Below are 19,836 nucleotides of genomic sequence, written 5' to 3'. Positions count from 1 at the left end.
TATTGAATATGCATTGTGATCTCTGGTCAGAAGGTCACGACCAGGTCATGGTGACCACAGGGCTCAGCTCAGCTGCGTGGTCAAACACTTCACAAGCGTCTGGAAGATTGCGGAGGTGTCATTGCACCGGGGCCAGTTCCTGTTACTGGCATTCTTACTTGTTTAAGAGCCCTTTAAACACAAGACAGCTTTGTGTCCTCTGTGGCAAGGCCCCAGAGAGAACACAGCGCTCTGTTGCATATTATTCCCAGCAGCCAACACTCATTTCCCCTTAGGAACCGAGCGCTGGCTGGCTGGCTAAAAGCAGCAGACCACTAGCGTCTGGCTAAAAGCAGCAGACCACTAGCGTCTTGCTTCTCTCCCATTGGTTCAGCCTCACGGTCCAGACTGGCGTCATGGGCTTCGTCCCAAATGGCAACCTATTCCCTATATATTGCACTACTTTTGACCAGGGCCTATAGGGCTCTGGTCAAAGTAGTGTACTGTGTAGGGAATAGGGTGCCATTTGGGACACAACCCATGGATCATCTGGGAAAAGGGTCCAAACAAGAGGCTGGCATGGTCCTTAGAACAGAGCCATACAGAGCCAAGCCTAATGGGCAAGACTATGGCTCCCCACATCTGTGATTATGATCCAGCCTGCCCTGTCTCTTGACGCATGAGCAGCAGTACTATTAGAGGTTCATCATTCAGACATTTTAATGTGTGGTTGGTTAGACGAGAGCCTGAGAGGGCAACATTTCGATTCAACAGAAGAGATGACTTCTTGAGAATGGTCTTTCCATTCAATGTTGGCTCTTGGTGAAGGGTCTGCGTTTTCCATCTAGCACTCTGGGCTACTAAATCGGAATTATTAGCAGTTCTTGAGCCAGGTCATCCCCAGCAAGCGCTCCAGGGAGCTGTTTGGAAGAAACAGCTTTGGCCTAAGTGCTCACTGTGTCTAACACAGGAAGCCTGTAGACTATACATGATGGGAAAGACTCCAAGCTATAGCTGAGGCCATAAACTTGCAGAACAGGTTCTTGTGTTTTCTTTTTCAAGAAGGAATGCTTCTTGAGCTGAGGAGTACGTGATAAATGGGAAGTGACCCTTATTTTCTCCATACAGTACTCTCTGAAGCTATCCCTGCCTCCCATGTTTTTGGGGATTAGCCTACAGGGTAGTGGGTTTCTAGAATGGCTTATCAGTCTTAATGCACTCAGAGGAGACCTGAAAGGGCACTTTCCCACAAGTTAGGTTATCCGCTGTTAGCTGGATCCCACAGAGTTCAGCTCTGTGCACAGTGTAGATACTGTACTCTGTTTTGGAGTAACCTATTGCATCAATAACGGCATGTTTTTGCATTTTGCTTGTCAAGCTGCTCCACCCTGAACCACTGAATTGAAGACATTAGTTCTTGATCATTATTCATTCCATACACATGAGCTGTACAATGAATTTACTGAGCCAAAAGAGTAATTACTAATATTTGCTCAAGTGAGTTTGTCCAAGGTTTTTGGATCACCCTCTTCAGCAGTGGGGGATTGGTCAATGAGTCACACAGGTCATCTTGGCTCCGTGGTCAATGACACTACTCTTATTTATGCTGCAAACTGGGTGTCGTGCCACATCCTGAGCCCCGTGGTGTTAGATGAAACAGCGTGGGCCCATGACAGGTTAAACCACACGGCATGTGGCTCCATTCACTCAGGATGTGTGTATCTGATTCTGTCCAGGAGTACCAATGATCATGATCACTCTCTGGATCTGAACCTATCTTGGTATCCTAAAGACATCTGAAACTGTCTATTAGATTTCATAGTGTGGCTAGGAGCAGCTCTCCACAAACCGCATCTGACTGTGCGGAACACAGCATTAGCGGAAAGCCTCACTGGGAGGATAGGTTCGTTCTGCTGTCTGAATGCCTTCAAGTCCATTAGACATTCAGGAGTCCACATGTCTGGCAATATCTGATCTCAAATCAGTTTTTGGTCCCATGGAGATTTTGAAAGGTTTGATGTATTTGATGTGTAAAAGCTTCGCCTCTATAATCCAGTTTTCCGAAGGATGTCCTAAACAGTGTCCTCCATCCTCTCTCCTCAGCGGGTGATCTCCACAGTGCCCAGCGAAGGTGCCCGCCAGGCGGAGGTGCACCCCAAATCCATGAGCCTGGCAGCCTCCACCAGCCCTATGTCCCAGAGGATGTGTTCAGACTGAGCCTGGCCAAGGGCGTGTCCATGTCCCTGCCCTCATCTCCCCTGCTGCCTCGTCAGTCCTACATGATGCCCTTGCGCTCCAGCAAGAGATCCCCTGGTAAGCACTACCACTGCCTCCAACCACACCTCACCTCTCTCACTTTTAGGCTTACAGCACTACTATTACTGCAATAGATACACGCCTACACTTACATTTACCAGTCCAGGCGTGAAGTGCTATTTGCATGTACTGTTTCCCCTCCGTTTCTCTGCCGTGTTCATCCCAGGCTGGGACTGGTTCAGTCTCGGTGGACGTCCTCTGAAAGTGAGGTTTCCTGTCTTGCTTTAGCTGTTCTTGTGTCACTGCTGAACATCTGACACAGCGCCTGAGGATCCACAATCCTTTTTGCTTTCAACCACAATTTCGGTAGCTTACAACTTTTCCCACTAAGCATGTCACGCTGCCTTGCGGTTGTTATCCTTGACAAACAGCTTGTCTAAAAGAGAGGAAAAAACAAGACCACTCAGCGTTTGCACTGTATTCCATCTCCACGTGGGTCCAGTGTGTTTGAGTGACACAGGGTGGAGGAGGGTAAAGGGTTTGTTTGTTTCCCTGTATCCCTCCTCTTCAGCCCTCCATCTCTCCCTCTTTATTTGATCAGCTTCTGTCAGGATGGTGGTCTTCACAACGACGGAGCTTGTCAGCACCCAATTGGTTCTTAACGGGGGCGTGTGTATACACAGTGTCGAATTGTTCGGTCCTCTTCCTCTGCCCCCTTCTTTCTCCGTGTTGAGAACATGGGTGTCAACAGCTGCGGGCGTGTGCAGCCGTCTTCAAAGCAGCCCGGGCCGTTGTATCTGGAGTCTTTGTTTTGTGAAGATTTAGCAAAGGGGATAGAAATCCTTTAAGTGGTCACTCTGGCCTCATATCTGGGACTCATCTGTGTGGTGTCTACTCTTTGTTTTGAGTGTTCTGTGCTTTGATGTAGCCTTTAGTATAAGATGTGCTGGCGAGTATGCTGTTGGCTTCTAGATACAACTAGGCCACTGGTGTGGTTTCAGATCAAGGCTATGTCTGCTTAAGGTCTTTGCTGAAATATTTTCTACACCTCAAGCAAATGCTTAGATTTATCATCAGTAACATACCTTTATTTTGGAGATTGAAAATGTGGAAATCTCTACGGATGAGGTACATTTCACTCGCTCCAACTGTATTGGAAATTGGAACTATATTTTTGTATATTTTTGCATGTTTCGAATTAGGTTTCTAATGGGGGAGTTGTCTCCTGTTCTAATTTCAGCTACAGATTAGCTTGGGAATAGTACTCTCTGATCCAGACTGTTTTCATTTGAGAGATTGTGGTTGCCTCAGCCTTTTCCCTCTCAACCTCATTTGCTATGCTCTTTTTCCCCAAATCTCTCCACACAGTACTCTCCGATTCGAACGTTGGATTAGTGAGTATTAAAAAGCAAGCAGCATATGTTATGCAAATTAACTTTGTTTTCAAAAGGGGCCTTCGTCTGCAAATATGCTTACTCTGAAGTTTATTGTGCTAAAACAAGAAACGGTAGCTGTATTTGTTAAAGCCAATCAAAACCGTAGTCAGGTCAAGGAATGTGAAAGCCACATCTGAATGTGTTGTAAGTTTGCCTGAGCAGTGCACAGCCCCCACTGACTCACCTCCTACTCAACTTAAAACACCTTTTATTCTCTATCCTCCAGGCAGTATTGGTATTTGCCATGATTGTATTAAACCCATTAAAGGCAGCTCTGATGAAAAGCACATTGTCACGGAAAGAGAGAGAGGGAAAGAGAGGGAGAGGGAGGACAGGGTTTGTGAAGGTGAACAGAGAGTGAAGAGCGAGGCCCGTGTTCATTACAGTCACACACTGCTATGGAGGCACTCTGAAGGTAAAGAAGTACTAAAGGGCTATAGCAGAGGAGAGAACTAGTTAAGATGGGGTCAGAGAAGAAGGCAAAGGGGGATGGTTGAGGGTCGGTGCTCCACTCTCTTGTTCACAGGTAAGTGTCAAACTGCAGGGGGAGAGTTTGCACCTACAGTTAATAAACACACCCCCACCGTAGGAAACATCCCAGCTCTCACTAAAAACATGGTTGCCATCTTGAATGTGTTCTTTTGGTCAAATACCTTCAGCGCAAACCCATAGCGAAAGCCTACCGTGGGAGAGTGTGTGTGTTTCCTCTGCTGTAGTTTAGCGATGTTTTTCCAAAGGGAAATGTCATGACCCAGGGACTTATCCTCTTATATAGACGTCATGTCAGAGAGTGGGAATGAGAGAGAGAGAGACGTACGTAAGTGAAAGCGGGTTGTGCTGATTCATCCGGGCTGCTCAGAAACATGCCTAGAGTTACCATGACTGAGCACCCGGCGACTCAGCGCAGGGAGGAATGCTGGGGGGGGGTGACTGGCTCTCTGCCAGCCACCTCCAGTCCTGTCATCCCCCACGCTAGTCAACCCGTCTCTCTCTACCCACCCTGCTGCTCATCCTACCCCCATACTCCTCCTCATCCATCCACTATGACATTTATGGGAAGTGGTTGCTCTGTTCCCGACGACGTTGTGGCTTGCTTCACTTCCTGACCGATTGGATAATCTATAGCGTTGTGGCGGATGTCTTGATTTTAATGGCCGTCCTTTCATGAAGACTTCACATAAACAACACAGAAAGCACTGCATGCCAATTAAGAGTGTGACGAATGCCTGAGCCACATGGTCCTGCTGCTGCTGCTGCTGCTGCTTTGATCAGCTAAGCAGAGAGCTTACAACGAAAGCAGCGCAGACATGTGTTGCACAGGACCTCCAGTTTACAGTCTGAAGTTTACAGGTCCGGAGGAGGCTGGTTCTGCTCTAACTGCCAGTGGAACATGATGAAATCCTGGGCAGGTCCACAGTGACCTCCTCTGGTCATGACGGGTCACTGTGTGCCATCAGGGTTCCTTCAGCGTTTTCTCTGCTGCCTCTCGTCTTCAAGGTCACCCACCACAGACCAGCCAGTAACACTCTGAGCTCTGAACCGGCAGTCTCCATCTCCTTGATGACCCTCTGGGGACTGGAAGTGCACAAGCAACATTCAAACATCCCATCTCCTCTCAGCCGTACACACATCTAAATGCTCATCAGCCGCCCAGTCCCCCCCAGATATGCCAATAACAGGTCTGCTTCCATCCCAATGACCAATAACAGCTCTGCTTCCATCGCAATGACCAATAACAGCTCTGCTACCGTCCCAATGACCAATAACAGCTCTGCTTCCATCCCAATGACCAATAACAGCTCTGCTTCCATCCCAATGACCAATAACAGCTCTGCTTCCATCCCAATGACCAATAACAGCACTGCTTCCATCCCAATGACCAATAACAGCTCTGCTTCCATCCCAATGACCAATAACAGCTCTGCTTCCATCCCAATGACCAATAACAGCACTGCTTTCATCCCAATGACCAATAACAGCTCTGCTTCCATCCCAATGACCAATAACAGCTCTGCTTCCATCCCAATGACCAATAACAGCTCTGCTTCCATCCCAATGACCAATAACAGCTCTGCTTCCATCCCAATGACCAATAACAGCACTGCTTCCATCCCAATTACCAATAACAGCACTGCTACCATCCCAATGATAGGCTTTACTAGTGTCATTGAATTTCAACTAAGGAGATAGAGTGGAGTTTACGCTCCACTCCCCCCACCAGAGAGGCTAGGTGAAGACATGCTGAGTCACGTGAGCAACAATTAGGCCTATACTTAGCCATCATGATGCGCTTTAGGGAAACATAAAACGGCAGTTCATAACTTCATATCATATTTATCGCCGTCTCAGTCCGCTTATCATTTTAATCTGTATTTATATGGAATGAGGCTTGGGCAAAGAAGGTCCCTCGTAGGCCATTACACGTGGAAATCATTTAAACTTGTACGCTTTGATGGGGCGCTTTGGCCCCACTTCTCTATGGTTCAAATACTTATTTTATTTATCTCGATGAGTCAGGCAGATGGGAAGGAGAGCACGGTGCAGGACTCTTGACACTGGGGTCTCTCAGTTTGATATCTATATCATCATCAGGACAGAGAGGTTCATCTAAGTCTTCTTTCTATGCCCGTCCAGGCGTGTAAGTAACCCTGACTGGCCACTGCTATTGATGGATGTGAGAAGACCCTGCTGCCATGATACACTCTACAGTCTCCTTAAGCCCAGTGCTAGGAGATCACACAGTGTCTGTATGGAGACACATAGTGGAGTGATACAGATCTACGCTTCGGAGCGGGTAGTGAGAGATACAAAGAGAAGCCGACCATAGTTCACTCAAAGTTCACCCAACGGTATCCGTGAGGGAAGGGCTGCCACTTAATAGTCAGAGTCAGGCTAGCCTCCCCACAAATACCACATCCGACTAATTGAGTAGAGAGAAATAGAGTTTGAACGACAAAAAGAGAACAAGCACAGGGACACGGTTGCCATTCCCCTGGCACAACACAATGTCCTTAATGTTGTGTATCCTTTCAAAAGGTACGTTCACAATCGGGATTTAGTACCTAAATGTAGATATAAAGTATGTAGAAAAGATCATGGATCTATATATATATTTAGATAGGATCATCTTGAGAACTGACAATTATCAAAATCAAAGCTAGACAGTCATGGAGAATCAAAAATTCCTGATTATGCATTCAGGATTCTTTTTTTTGTCAGGGAATGGGGCCCCCATTGATTTTGTTATAATGTTCACCATCGTCTGAATGAATGGACCAAGGCGAAGCGTACGTAGAGTTCCACATGTTTAATAAATATGAAACTCACCAAAAACAATACAGAAGAAAACTAAACGTGACGTTCTGGGCTGCTCACAGGCAGCTACATGAAAACAAGATCCCACAAACAACAGGTGGGAAAAGGCTGCCTAAATATGATCCCCAATCAGAGACAACGATAGGCCGCTGTCTCTGATTGGGAACCATACCAGGCCAACAAAGAAATAGAAATCATAGATTGCCCACCCTAGTCACACCCTGACTTAACCAAATAGAGGATTAAGAGGATCTCTAAGGTCAGGGCGTGACACTGTCAGCCCTTATGACACAGTGCTCTATCAATTCTTTGTTGACATGAATCCAATCTTCTCTGCATTACCTATTGTACCAATATCCTGTCGAGTGACTCCACCTCCTTCATGTGACACTGCCAATATTTACTATTCATAAAATCCCTTTGTTCTCTTCAAATCAATAGTCCCTCAAGCAGTACTAATGTACAGGCCTACCAATCTATTTATTTCCTATTCAGATATCCCTTTCCAATTGCTTTCCTGTAGGAAAGTGGTCAATACACTTTCCTGGATTTAAGTTTACACTGAAAGCGTTTTAACATCCATATAAAAAAAACTGTTTTTACTGTTTCTATGCAGAGAAAACTCTGCTACAGTAATGGCCTAGCATGACTATGTGTTTTCCACTACATTTGATAACAATACCAAATACATGAATAGAATATAGGCTAATATATACAGCTAATTTAATGCTTAGGTTTCAGTTCGGTTAACTCTTGAACGGATATACCCCCCTGGATCTGTCACAAGACTTTCATAATTATGACTGATATTGATAATTGCCTTTTCATCAGAGGCCAACTTTTTTTTTCCATGCTCAAGTCTGCGAAATGTTTTCTCAATATTAATTTTCCCTCTGCTATCCCCCTCCCTGCCTGCCAAATAGTTTTTTTTTGTCTCTCATCCAAATCACTGTTCGGTTTCCTATTTAAAAAATGGAACATTTTAAATTATGACTTATACTTAAAAGCATAAATGTTCCTTCTGGTAACATTTGTCATTACTTTAGCTTTCCATCGGGTCTTACAAATCTTTTTTGGTCTCTGTGAAGGGGATGCAATTTCACTTCAAAGCCAATGACATATAGTATGTTCAGAGGAGACATCTCCTGAAGTCACCTCTACAGTTTTAGCTTAGGAGTTACTTGCCTGCCTCGGGGGGATATCGATGTGTTTCTGGGGGCTGTGGTAGAAAGGCTATATGATGCGTCCCGAATGACACACTATTCCCTTTTGACGAGGACCAATAGAGATCAAATGTCTATGAATATACTGAAAAATAATACTATGGTGCCTGCTGAAGGGTTTCTTTCTTCAGAACCCATTGTTTCAGATAGTTCATGGATAACAAAATGGCCACTGCTGTCAGAATTATCTAGTATTTCAATAAAGCCTACATTATACTGTAGAAGAGGGAGGTTTTTATGAAGCACCTAATGTCAAGATGTTTGACTTTGGCCTTTTTCTCTCTCAGAAATTCAAGACCATACATTCCCAGCAGTTACCCATGCATAATTAATTTAGCTCAACAGAGAGGGTGAGAATAGACATGACTATTAAACATGTAGAAAGCATTATACCTATTTGCAATTCCCCCATGCTGGTTAGTTTCAGAAATGCGTTGCGTTGTCCAGAAGGATAACGGTTATGAGTAAAATAGTAAGTAGCCTATGTATGCTCATGACATTATCATGACACAGGCATGTCAAACATGATTATAATGAAGTAATTCTCTTCTAGGATGCCTAATGGGTGTATTACAATAGAAGGGCAAAGAGGAGGCCTTCATAGCTTATCACTATGGGATCTGTGTCTTGCTCTCCCCATTTGTTTTGTGTAATAAAATAATTGACCAATGCTCAAGGTCTTGCACTTGTAACTGGATCCATTATGTTGCAAATCTTTATTTCCAACCGTCTTTTATCTCAGTCTGAATACATTCTGTTTCACTACTGAGCTGTAGAATGACGTCCCGACAGCAGAAAGAAGGGTATTGTCCGGCCTCCTTTTCTTGTTGCCACAAAGAGCCGTGTTGTGTTTCATGAAGAGTTGAAACGTTAACAAGTCAGAGTCCATCTTAAAGAATGTGAAATTGCCCATTGAAGATGTTTTTGAAAGCGTAGATAATCACCCCATTCCTCATTAGGGATTGACATCAACCGACCAGACAATATTTTAACATTTGAGTGCTTTTCTGAACTACGTTTATGTAGCGTAATAGCTCATGTGCATGCCATGGAGGGCTTTCACTTGTCTAAGGTCGAGTGACAGGCGGTCGTGTGTGCGCGCGTGCATGTGTGTTTATGTGTGTGTGTGTGTGTGTGTGTGTGTGTGTGTGTGTGTGTGTGTGTGTGTGTGTGTGTGTGTGTGTGTGTGTGTGTGTGTGTGTGTGTGTGTGTGTGTGTGTGTGTGTGTGGCACAGCTCAGTGGGCATGGCCCTCTAAGCTTCACCACAGAAAGCCAGTGTGCAAAGTGAGATCACGCTTGGCTGCCTCTCTCTCTCTCCTGAGACCAGACCACTCTGCTTGGCTCCTCTGTATGCCCCCTCACCCCTATATGGCTGTCTAACCCCCCCTCTGCCCTGTCCTCTCCACCCTTTTTGGGGTAAACTCCCAGCCAGGAAGCTGGACCCTGTTTGAATACTTCAGAAATGCATCCTTCCTTCCTTGTTTCCTTGAGGTAAGCATAGATTTCTACGTGATTGTATAGGTGAAAACAAGGTGACCACTGTATTATTTTCACCAATCCAACCCATTCAGATTTGTGATTACTTCAAGGAAGGAAGGATGCAGGATGGAAGTATTCAAACAGGGCCCTGGTCTCTCAGGTGCCCAAGTTTCTGGACCAATAGTGTGTCTACTATTTCTTGTCCACATTGGATTCCAGACTATTTTGTTAATCAACCAGGAAGACACACACTAGATAGTAGGCTGTTGTTTGATAGTGTGTTGTTTACACAGGATCGAATCATGGATAGCATTGTGTTGTATATGGCAAGAAATCTGCGTGTCCTGCCACCCGTTTTTGTCCCTGTAACAAGCCTTTAAAACCCACTGAACCATCACAGTTCTGCTGAATTAAAGCACCATAGATGTCCTTTGTAAATAAACTGCCTTGTTCCTGGGTTGTGTTAATTAGGCACAAAACAGAAGAAAACAGAGTGAAACATAGAAGGACTACCTGAACTTGTCCAATAACAAACACCCGTTTATGTTAAAGTTTTGCTACGGTTTGTGGTAATGAATACGACCCTGGTTTGTTTTCCATAGGACTGTTGTTATGGCGTTTTCCTCTCCCTCCCACCCTCTCTGTGTTCAATTCTGTTTCTTTCCGCTTTCTTCCCCTACTGTGATGAGCTCATGGTCGCCGTTGGAGGACATCACACTGAGATAATACTTATTTTTCCTCTCTGCGAGGGGTCTGCTGAGAGCAACGAGTTCGGCTCATGCTTTTTAATTTGTTATGATTGGCTTAGAGAGTCGATGTGATTTTGGGTCCTGGGGTGGTCTGTCTGTGTGGGGAGTGGGAAGTGTATGTTGGATGAGGCTGTGTGAAGAGGAACATGGTGGTTTGGCACCCTATTCCATTATACTTTTAGCCAAGGTCCGTCAAAGTAGTGCACTATATAGGGTAAAGGATGCCTTTTGGGATGCACACAGTCTTAAGAGAGACAGAGGGCGCTGGCGTAATGTCTTCTCCTTGGTCTGTCCTTTACAACATCTCAACGCCCCCACTCACTCACTCTCCAGCCTTTTTCATGCTTATTTAACAATGCAATTTCTCATTGGGCAGGTCTTCAGTGCAGAATATTAGCGCTCTAAAGGCTTTCTCGGGGGACAGGCAGCCATTGATAATGGCGTCCAGGGAAACATGAAAGACTTACATCTTGGAGATGAGATTTTGGTGGGAAAAAACTCTGTATTTTGTCCTCTGACTCTAAGCTTGCTATACCTCACCATCTACATTATCGAGCCCTTTCAACTTGATTCGATCTTAATACAGTTGCATTTTGGTTTCTGCTTGAGTGGATTCACTCCTTTGACAATATCTCAACTTTCAAGCATGTGGTTTGTATTATTCACATCATCATGGCATACTGTATGCATAGAAATGAAATGCTTGAAGGAAGTGAATGCATTAGTGGGTTGGTGATTATCCTGAGATGTTGACCTCGACTTAGTAAATCTACTATCTAAAACAGCGTGGTCGGTCTCCTCTCTTCCCCCTAGCTAATTGGCTTTGTGTGACTCCTCCTAATAGGTAGAGCCTGACCGTCCACAGATAAATGGAGTCTTATGCAGACTGTTTGCCTCCAACTCAGCCAAGAAGCTGACTTGGTAGGGTTGCAAAAAAATGCAAGTAACTTCGGCTTCTTGGCGGAGGATAGGTTTGCAAAAACGTTCAGAAAATTCCCAGGTTTTCCAGAAATCCTGGTTGGAGGAAGCTGACTTGGCCAGGTCCTTCCTGATGGAGGCCAGCCACAGACAAATCAGACGGATTCAGACTTCAGCTCACATGTGGTTTAGTTGAAAGAGATCCAGCCTAGTTGGTGGTGCTCCAGAAACATCTGTCTCCCTGGCATTGTAGAACGTTAGTTCCAGGCAGCTCCCGTGCTCGGTCACTGGATTGGTTCCTGTTTGGCTCTGCTCTGTTTTCCACTCTAAAGATGACAATTTTCTTCTGTGATATGTATAATACCTCTAATTTACTCACATACACCCGCATATCTCATATAGTTTTATCAGTGCTATTGACGTAGGACAAATAAACATTTGTGATGATTACCACATGCCATAGCATTGGCGGTGTAGCCCTGGCTACGCTCTATGCATTTCAAGTCCTATATCCATAGATGGCAGTATGAATCAAGCTGAAGCGGTGGTTGGTTCCAGTGCTTTAACATTGCTGGCTGCTGGCTGGAACCGTATCTGAGGACAAGATCACAGATGGGGGAAGCGAGATGGTTTCACAGCAGCACAGCACAGGCCGGACCAATGTTCCATCTGAGTCCGAGGGAGGGAGAGCTAACACACACACACACACACACACACACACACACACACACACACACACACACACACACACACACACACACACACACACACACACACACACACACACACACACACACACACACACACACACACACACACACACACACACACACACACAGAGGTGGGGTTGGATATGATGTGGAAATGGGAAACGGCAATCTCTTTCTCCCCATCTAATCTTTCTGTTATGGCTGGTGTTACACATGCAGTCACTAGAACACCAGAGGAGAACTAGATTGGGTTCTAGTAGGTCAATCTGGAAGGAAGGAATGCATACCTATTATAGATTAGATAGATTTGAAGTTTACTTCCTGGTATTCGTTGTTTTTCGGCCACTACTTTTTGGTCAGGTTTCTTGCTCACCTGGATCAGTATTTATCCTCCTTGTCTTTATGTCTTAATGACACTTGTTCATTATATTTATATTTGAAAGACTTTCTGCTCAGGGTTGACTGTACTGATGCCCTCAGGCAAACAATATGTGCTGTTTAGTCATTATTCTTTGTTGCCAGTGCAATAGACATTTAGGTTTTGTAGAAACATCTCTCATGCTGTCTTTTCATGGCTGTGAGAGGCAGGCTGTGTGTGTGTGTGTGTGAAAGCATGGTGGTTCAGAGATGTCCTTTGATAGTGCTGCTGTCACAGGAATAATTGAATAGCAGGCAGCCTCCTTTAGAATGGCTTGGCCCTGCACTGTGCCTTGGGATCAGGGGTATGAGTGCACACACACACGCACACACACACGCACACACACACGCACACACACACACACACACACACACACACACACACACACACACACACACACACACACACACACACACACACACACACACACACACACACACACACACACACACACACACACACACACACACACTACAGTTGCTACGGAGCGATGCCTCCGGCGTGGCCAGTGCGTCAGCGGTTGGATCATAAAGACACAGGCAGGGAACCGTTCTGTGTCCCAAGTTACACCCTATTCCTTATATAGTGCACTGCTTTTGACCAGAGACCTGGTAAAAAATTGTGCACTATGTAGGGAATAGTGTGCCGTGGGATAAGGTTCTTCTAAATCCTGTCAGTCGGAGGAGAGAGAGCAGTTCACTAATCTCCGTAGTCCTCACCAAGGGGGTCAGAACCGAGACCCTCCTGAGGATCCTTAGCTCCTGTCCCAGAAACAACACCTGATGGGAGGCAGCCTGGACCTCATTCTGCAAACCGCTCTCTCCTGATCCCATACATGCTAACAAACGCACACTTTACCTTACCGCAGAGGCACACACCCTCTCATGCATGTGCACACACACACACACACACACACACACACACACACACACACACACACACACACACACACACACACACACACACACACACACACACACACACACACACACACACACACACACACACGTCACAAAGTTTCTACGAGGCTAATTGCTGTGGTTTCCTGCTGCAGTAGTTTGCATTCCCCGGAGCTGGCCGGTGTGTTTGTTACAGCTGAGTGTCTGCAGCTCTCTTTCTCTCCGGGCTGTCAGACAGAGCAGAGCTAGCTGTGTGTCTCTCTCTCTCTCTCTGTGTACTATACGTGTGTATGAGCCACACGGAGATCCACCGAGCCCGTCCAGCAACGAATTCCCATCTGGAAAAAGTGAATCCTGCGAGAACTCTCAACGCTCTCTCTATCTTTCTCCCTCCTTCTCTCTCTATCTTTCTCCCTCCTTCTCTCTCTCTTTCTCCACTCCTCTCTATCTTTCTCCACTCCTCTCTCTCTTTCTCCCTCCTTCTCTCTCTCTTTCTCCCTCCTCTCTCTCTTTCTCCCTCCTTCTCTCTCTCTTTCTCCCTCCTTTTCTCTCTCTCTTTCTCCCTCCTCTCTCTCTCTTGCTGCGCTCTGCCTGAAGGTCCAATCAGGAAGCCCAAGTATGTGGAGAGCCCTCGCGTTCCCGGGGACTCCATCATCTCAGCGCTAAGGAAAGTGGCTGACAGCAAGACAGAGTCCTCCCACAATGGTGAGTGTATTCTGGGTGTTTTTGTGGGTGTGTCTGTGTGTGTTTCTATGGGGTTTGGCTGTGATAGGCACTGGAGGAAATGGAATGAGAAAGACTGACTAGGGGTTTTAAAGTCCTGAATCTGTCACTGGTTCCGTCTGTCTTATCCTCTGGAATTCACCAGGGTTTTGACTCCAGCGCTGTTTGGAGTGTGTGTTCGATAGAGTGTGTGTTCGACAGAGTGTGTGTTCGACAGAGTGTGTGTTCGACAGAGTGTGTGTTTGAGAAAGTGTGTGTTCGACAAAGTGTGTGTTCTGCAGAGTGTGTATTCTGCAGTTTGTGTTCAACAGTGTCTGTTCGACAGTGTGTGTGTGTGTTCGACAGAGTGTGTGTTCGTTAGAGTGTGTATTCTGCAGTGTGTGTTCTAAAGAGTGTTTTCTACAGAGTGTGTGTTCTACAGAGTGTGTGTTCGTCAGAGTGTTTATTCTGCACAGTGTGTGTTCTACAGAGTGTGTATTCTAAAGAGTGTGTTTTCTACTGAGTGTGTGTGTTATACACAAAGTGTGTGTATAATGGGGTTATGCGTAGGTTTGTATTTGTTTTATGGGAGTGTCAACCACTGTATGAGTGGTCTGTGTAATTGTGTATCTAGCAATGAGTGCTGTTCTAACAAGTGGAAGTCGGTGCCGTTTCAGATGAGGGAGGACAATAATTTTTTTATGAGCATAGCCTTATTTCTAACAGCATATTGGATGACTGTCATTCATATTCCATTCACCCAGTTCAATGTAACATTTATAGGTTTAGGCTACTATATGATACTCACATTTTCCCTATACCTATTATGAGGTTGCTATAACCTAGGCTATTAATGAAAGTATACAGCGTAGGTTCACAGTTCGAGAGAAAAATGTGTGTAATCAAGTTGACAGACAGTGACACATTCAATACCGCCTTGCACACTCTTGCTTGCATCTAGCTGATCTAGGGTGTATGAGTGTTTCTAATTAATAAGTTCTGGTATGTTTATCCCCATTTCGTTCCGTTTGTTTCCGTTTATGAAACGTTTTCAACAGAATCAGCGGAATGATTACACCCCTGATTACCCACAAACACAGTTCACTTTCAAAGCAGCCACATACAAACAGCATGATCACTTTGCTCGTTGAATAATTCCTTCTCGCATCTACGTACTCTCCTCCTTTTACCTTTTCCCTTCGCTTGTGCACAACACAACAGCTGTCTGTGACCAGGCGAAATAACCTTTCCAAGCCAAACCTTCATACCATAACCGCCATAACCGCTAACCGCTACACACAGCCTAAATCATTGTCACCATATTATCTAACGTCAAAGGCAACATAGCTAATAGAAGTAACGCGTTAGTACAATCATGCAGTACAGTGTACAGCAAGTAGTAGGTGAAAGTGAAAAATATACAACAAAATATAGCTCTCTCTTTGTTTCTCTCTCTCTCGCTTCCCCTTCATTTTACTACATTCATTATCTGATCCTTTGATTGGGGGGACAACATGTTTGTTCACGCTGCAAGAGCTCTGATAGGTTGGATGATGTCTTCCAGAAGTTGTCATAATTACTGTGTAAGTCTACAGAAGGGGGTGAGAACCATGACCCTTCTAGGTTTTGTATGGAAGTCAATGTACCCAGAAGAGGACGCAAGCTAGCTGTCCTCTGGCTACACCATGGTGCTACGCTACAGAGCGCTGTTGAGGCTACTGTAGACCTTAATTGCAAAACAGTGTGTTTTAATCAATTATTTAACATAAATATATTTAGTATAGCTTTATCTAAAAAAATCAAACTTTTTTCATGTTTCACTATTTAAAATGTTCTGAAATTCACTGAGGAGGATGGTCCTCCCCTTCCTCCTGTGTAGTCTGGCTGTTTTGCTACGCTCCGTGTTTGGAACATAATGAATGATTATTTTTGCTAACATGTGGTTCAATGTGTACAGTAGGCTTGTGCAAGCTTTTGGTTTGATTGGAGTGTGATGTGGAGTTGAATAGATTCATCTGCTTGTGTGTGTGTTTGCAAGCGCACGTCTGTTCCTGTCCATGTGTGTGCATGCGTGTTTGTGTGGGTAAGGGTAGTGTTCCACTTACTGCTCTGTTTTGATTTCCAGAACAGGGTGGAGTTTAATTCCTCCCATCGGCTGTAAATGGAATGTGGGCTGTTATATTTAGTCAGGGAACTCTGAGATGCCCTCTCATTGTATTTGGCTCATGTAACAATTGGAAGAAACCCAGCGTAGGTCAGAGTCGTGGCGGCGTCCAAAATGGCAACCTATTCCCTATATAGTGCACTACTTTTGACCAGAGCCCATAGGGGTCATATGTAGAGCACTAATAAAGGGTATTAGGGTGCCATTTGCCACGCAGACACACAGCCAGTGTGGATTGGAACATACCAGGGCCGGAGGGTGTGTCTGTGTCGGGGCCGGGGAAGTTGGCTCAGAGTCTTAGAGCTACCGTGGGACAGGGAGGGCGCCGGTTCAAAGCCGTCTCGTGGCTCCGATGCTAAGCTTGTCCAATAGTTGTCTAGGTGTACGTCACAAATGACACCCTATTCTCATTTGGGATGCACAGTAACTCTCAGACTGGGCTGCTCTGCTCCGCTGGACACAGCGCAACGTTGGGTTGCTGCTGCTGAGCAGCTTCACTGTTTCCCTTTCTCAAACACAGCCACAGCGTGTTACTCTCTGTTACGCTGCGCATGCTCCTAACACGGTACATTTGTTGAATGTTGGAGGGTTCCAGTAGGGTCAGTCCCAGGCTCTCTGTGTCATCAAACAAAGCCCAAAATAGCCTGGCCTCCCCCACCTCCTCCTGGTACATTTCCTTCATATTTAACCCCGCTAGCAACATTCCTCCTGAAATTCCTTTCACAGCAGGCCTGGTGACCCCAGCACCCCTCCAGCCCCCCTGCACTCTGCCACCAGCATGTGTTTCCAGGAGAGGGGCGGGCCCAGCGTTGTCTTAACCCTGCATGTGCTTGAGCAGGGATGCCCAACCCTCTTCCTGGAGATCTACGGTCCTGTGGGTTTTCAGTCCAACCCTAATTTAACACACCTGATTAGGGTTAGGGTTAGGGTTAGGGTTAGGAGGAATTTGACTGCTGAGGAATAACACCGACATGAGGAATTAGTAGTGCTGAGCAAATTACCAAAATGTTGGTTATTTAAAAAACAATGTTACAACTAATTTACCAACATCCATTCAATTATTTGAATTCCATTTCCTTCTGTTTTTTTTCTGTGACCTCAATGCAGTTTCTCTAGAGATAAATCAGATCAAGCCTGAACTGTGCAATGTAGTAGGGAGTTGTAGTTTCCAACAGGACAATATTCTACATAGTTTAGCTCAGAAACCGTGGTAATTAACTACTATGATCTTAATCCATGGCACGCCTACAGACTGCACAATCGAGAGCAGTGGCTTCACAAGATATCGTTACCTTCAAAAATGCATGATCTAAGTGATTGATAGTTGGTATTCAGCAGTCATACATTTTACTACTAAAATAGTATTTTGTCAGTCAGCTCTATAGAGATGAGATGATGACTTGGAATGAAATAATAAAGTCATCAAATAAAACAAATGTAATAAACACAACAACTGAAATATTTTATTAAAGTAAAGTAATATGAATAAATGATGGTTAATAAGTAATAATCAGTAATGGGCTGTCACGATCGTGTGGCGGATTGACGGACCAAAACGCAGCAGTTGGAAAATAAGCCATCTTCTTTTATTTTAAAAGATGACGAAAAATAAACACGAAACACTTAATACAAACTATACAAAACAACAAACGACCGTGAAGCTAAATAACGTTGTGCACATACACACACAGGCTACAAACGTTCTACATAGACAATTACCCACCACCAATGAGAGCCTATGGCTACCCTAAATAAGGCTCCCAATCAGAGATAACCGAAATCAGCTGTCTCTAATTGGGAACTCATTCAGGTAACCATAGACTCTCCTAGACAACTAAACATACATAGACAACGCTAGACACATGTATTCAACACAAACCCATATACTATACCCAACAACCCCTTTACCATAAAAAACACCCAAAACCAACAAAACACAAACATTCCCCATGTCACACCCTGACCTAACTAAAATAATAAAGAAAACAAAGAATACTAAGGCCAGGGCGTGACATGGGCAGTCACCACCATCATGGGACTTTTATTAATTGTTTTATTCTGTATTGTTACGGCATTACAATCCACATAATCAAAGTGCATTTAATATTTTTTTTTAATTATAAACATTTTTTTTTTAAACGTAATATAAAATATATGTTTTATCTGAAACCAAACCGACCTCAAAAAGCACTAAATGCTCAGCACTCAGAATTAGTCAACATATTTCAGTAATGGCATAAAAGCATGTACTGTTAGGCACTTTCTAAGAACTCTGTAATAAGGCCTAATTGGTATGGCTTAGCTGTCAGCACGGTGAGGCCCAGGTGCACTGAACTCTGGATGCCGCACACACACACACCGCTATAGAGTTTCACCTCTGATTCTGAGCTCTACACAGACTCCAGTGAGATCAGTCTTCTTTTCATGTCCATCACACTTGTGTGTCTTGAAATGTGTTCCATGAGGTTGTAGTAGCCCATGTTACAAGAATGTGTTCCTGTTTCAGTCATTCATTCATTCCTGTGTCCGCAATAAGTGTGTGTTAGTTCTATGGGAGTAATGTGTATTAGGGCTGAGCAATATGGGCAAGATATCATATCACAGTATTTAGAAAATGTTTGACGGTATTTGACAGTATTTTATGTTTTAGAATAATAAAAATTTGAACTTTGCTTTATGAGTAGTGTGACCCTGGCGTCTGAATGTTTTATACGGTTCAATTCAAATTCAACCCAAAATAAGTTCCTGCATTTCCAGCGGTCATTTGAGATCATTTCCACGCTACCATGTAGGCGCAACAACTAGGCCTTATTTTAAATGTTGCAATTGTGATTTTTCTTGTGATTTAGATCAAAGCACTTGGGTGAACTGTTGGTATCATGGAAATAGAATGATTATTCTAATTCTATAGTTAGAATAGAAATAATAGTGGGCAGGGAGGAGTTATTGTGACCAAAGTGATGGTCAGTGTGTCCTAGGGGACCCTATATTCTTTGGCTACATGAAATGTTTCTTCAAGTAGCCAACATATTCATGCTTCGCCTATTGCTCTTTGATTTAGAAGGTACTGCTGCACAAACAACATGCGGATTTAGGCCTATACCATCACTGGTATCAGGCTGTTATTAGCTAGTTACCTTTGCTTTGACTCAGTATATTTGTTAGCTAGAACGCTTGTGGATTTATATTAAGGAAGAAAGTGGAAACAACATTGTTTCACCAAGCGTCTCGTGGTGAAGCAACAACAAACACGCTCCTTGAGTGATAGGGGGCGGGGCTAGGTCTGTGTGGAAAGCGGTATGGAGCAAGAGAGTGGAGAGGGATGACTCAAGTAGCATAAAAATGTATTTATCCTCCTTGTCTTTATGTCTTAATGACACTTGTTTATTATATTTATATTTGAAAGACTTTCTGCTCAGGGTTGACTGTACTGATGCCCTCAGGCAAACAATATGTGCTGTTTACTCATTATTCTTTGTTGCCAGTGCAATAGACATTTAGGTTTTGTAGAAACATCTCTCATGCTGTCTTTTCATGGCTGTGAGAGGCAGGCTGTGTGTGTGTGTGAAAGTATGGTGGTTCAGAGA

The 19,836-nt window shown here is 44.5% G+C and overlaps 1 protein-coding gene across 11 annotated transcripts in view; it reads left to right on the top strand.

Annotated features, from left to right (window-relative positions):
* Positions 1-19,836, top strand: part of LOC129816329 (protein TANC1-like) — a 200,358-nt gene that overhangs the window by 69,073 nt on the left and 111,449 nt on the right. For 9 of the 11 annotated variants that reach the window (XR_008753538.1, XM_055870693.1, XM_055870685.1 and 6 more), the window contains exons 3-4: positions 2,083-2,292; positions 13,981-14,088. Coding sequence is in view for 10 of the 11 variants with exons in the window: in XM_055870693.1 (XP_055726668.1) it covers positions 2,083-2,292; positions 13,981-14,088 (318 nt within the window). In the remaining variant the exon portion in view is untranslated. The remainder of the gene's footprint in view (positions 1-2,082; positions 2,293-13,980; positions 14,089-19,836) is intronic. The other 2 variants (XM_055870689.1, XM_055870690.1) reach the window with 2 other exon arrangements.

Source organism: Salvelinus fontinalis, chromosome 19 (assembly GCF_029448725.1).
Source record: "Salvelinus fontinalis isolate EN_2023a chromosome 19, ASM2944872v1, whole genome shotgun sequence".
NCBI lineage: Eukaryota > Metazoa > Chordata > Actinopteri > Salmoniformes > Salmonidae > Salvelinus > Salvelinus fontinalis.
The sequence above is the reverse complement of the archived record's forward strand: the minus strand, read 5'-3'. Positions and strand labels throughout refer to the sequence as shown.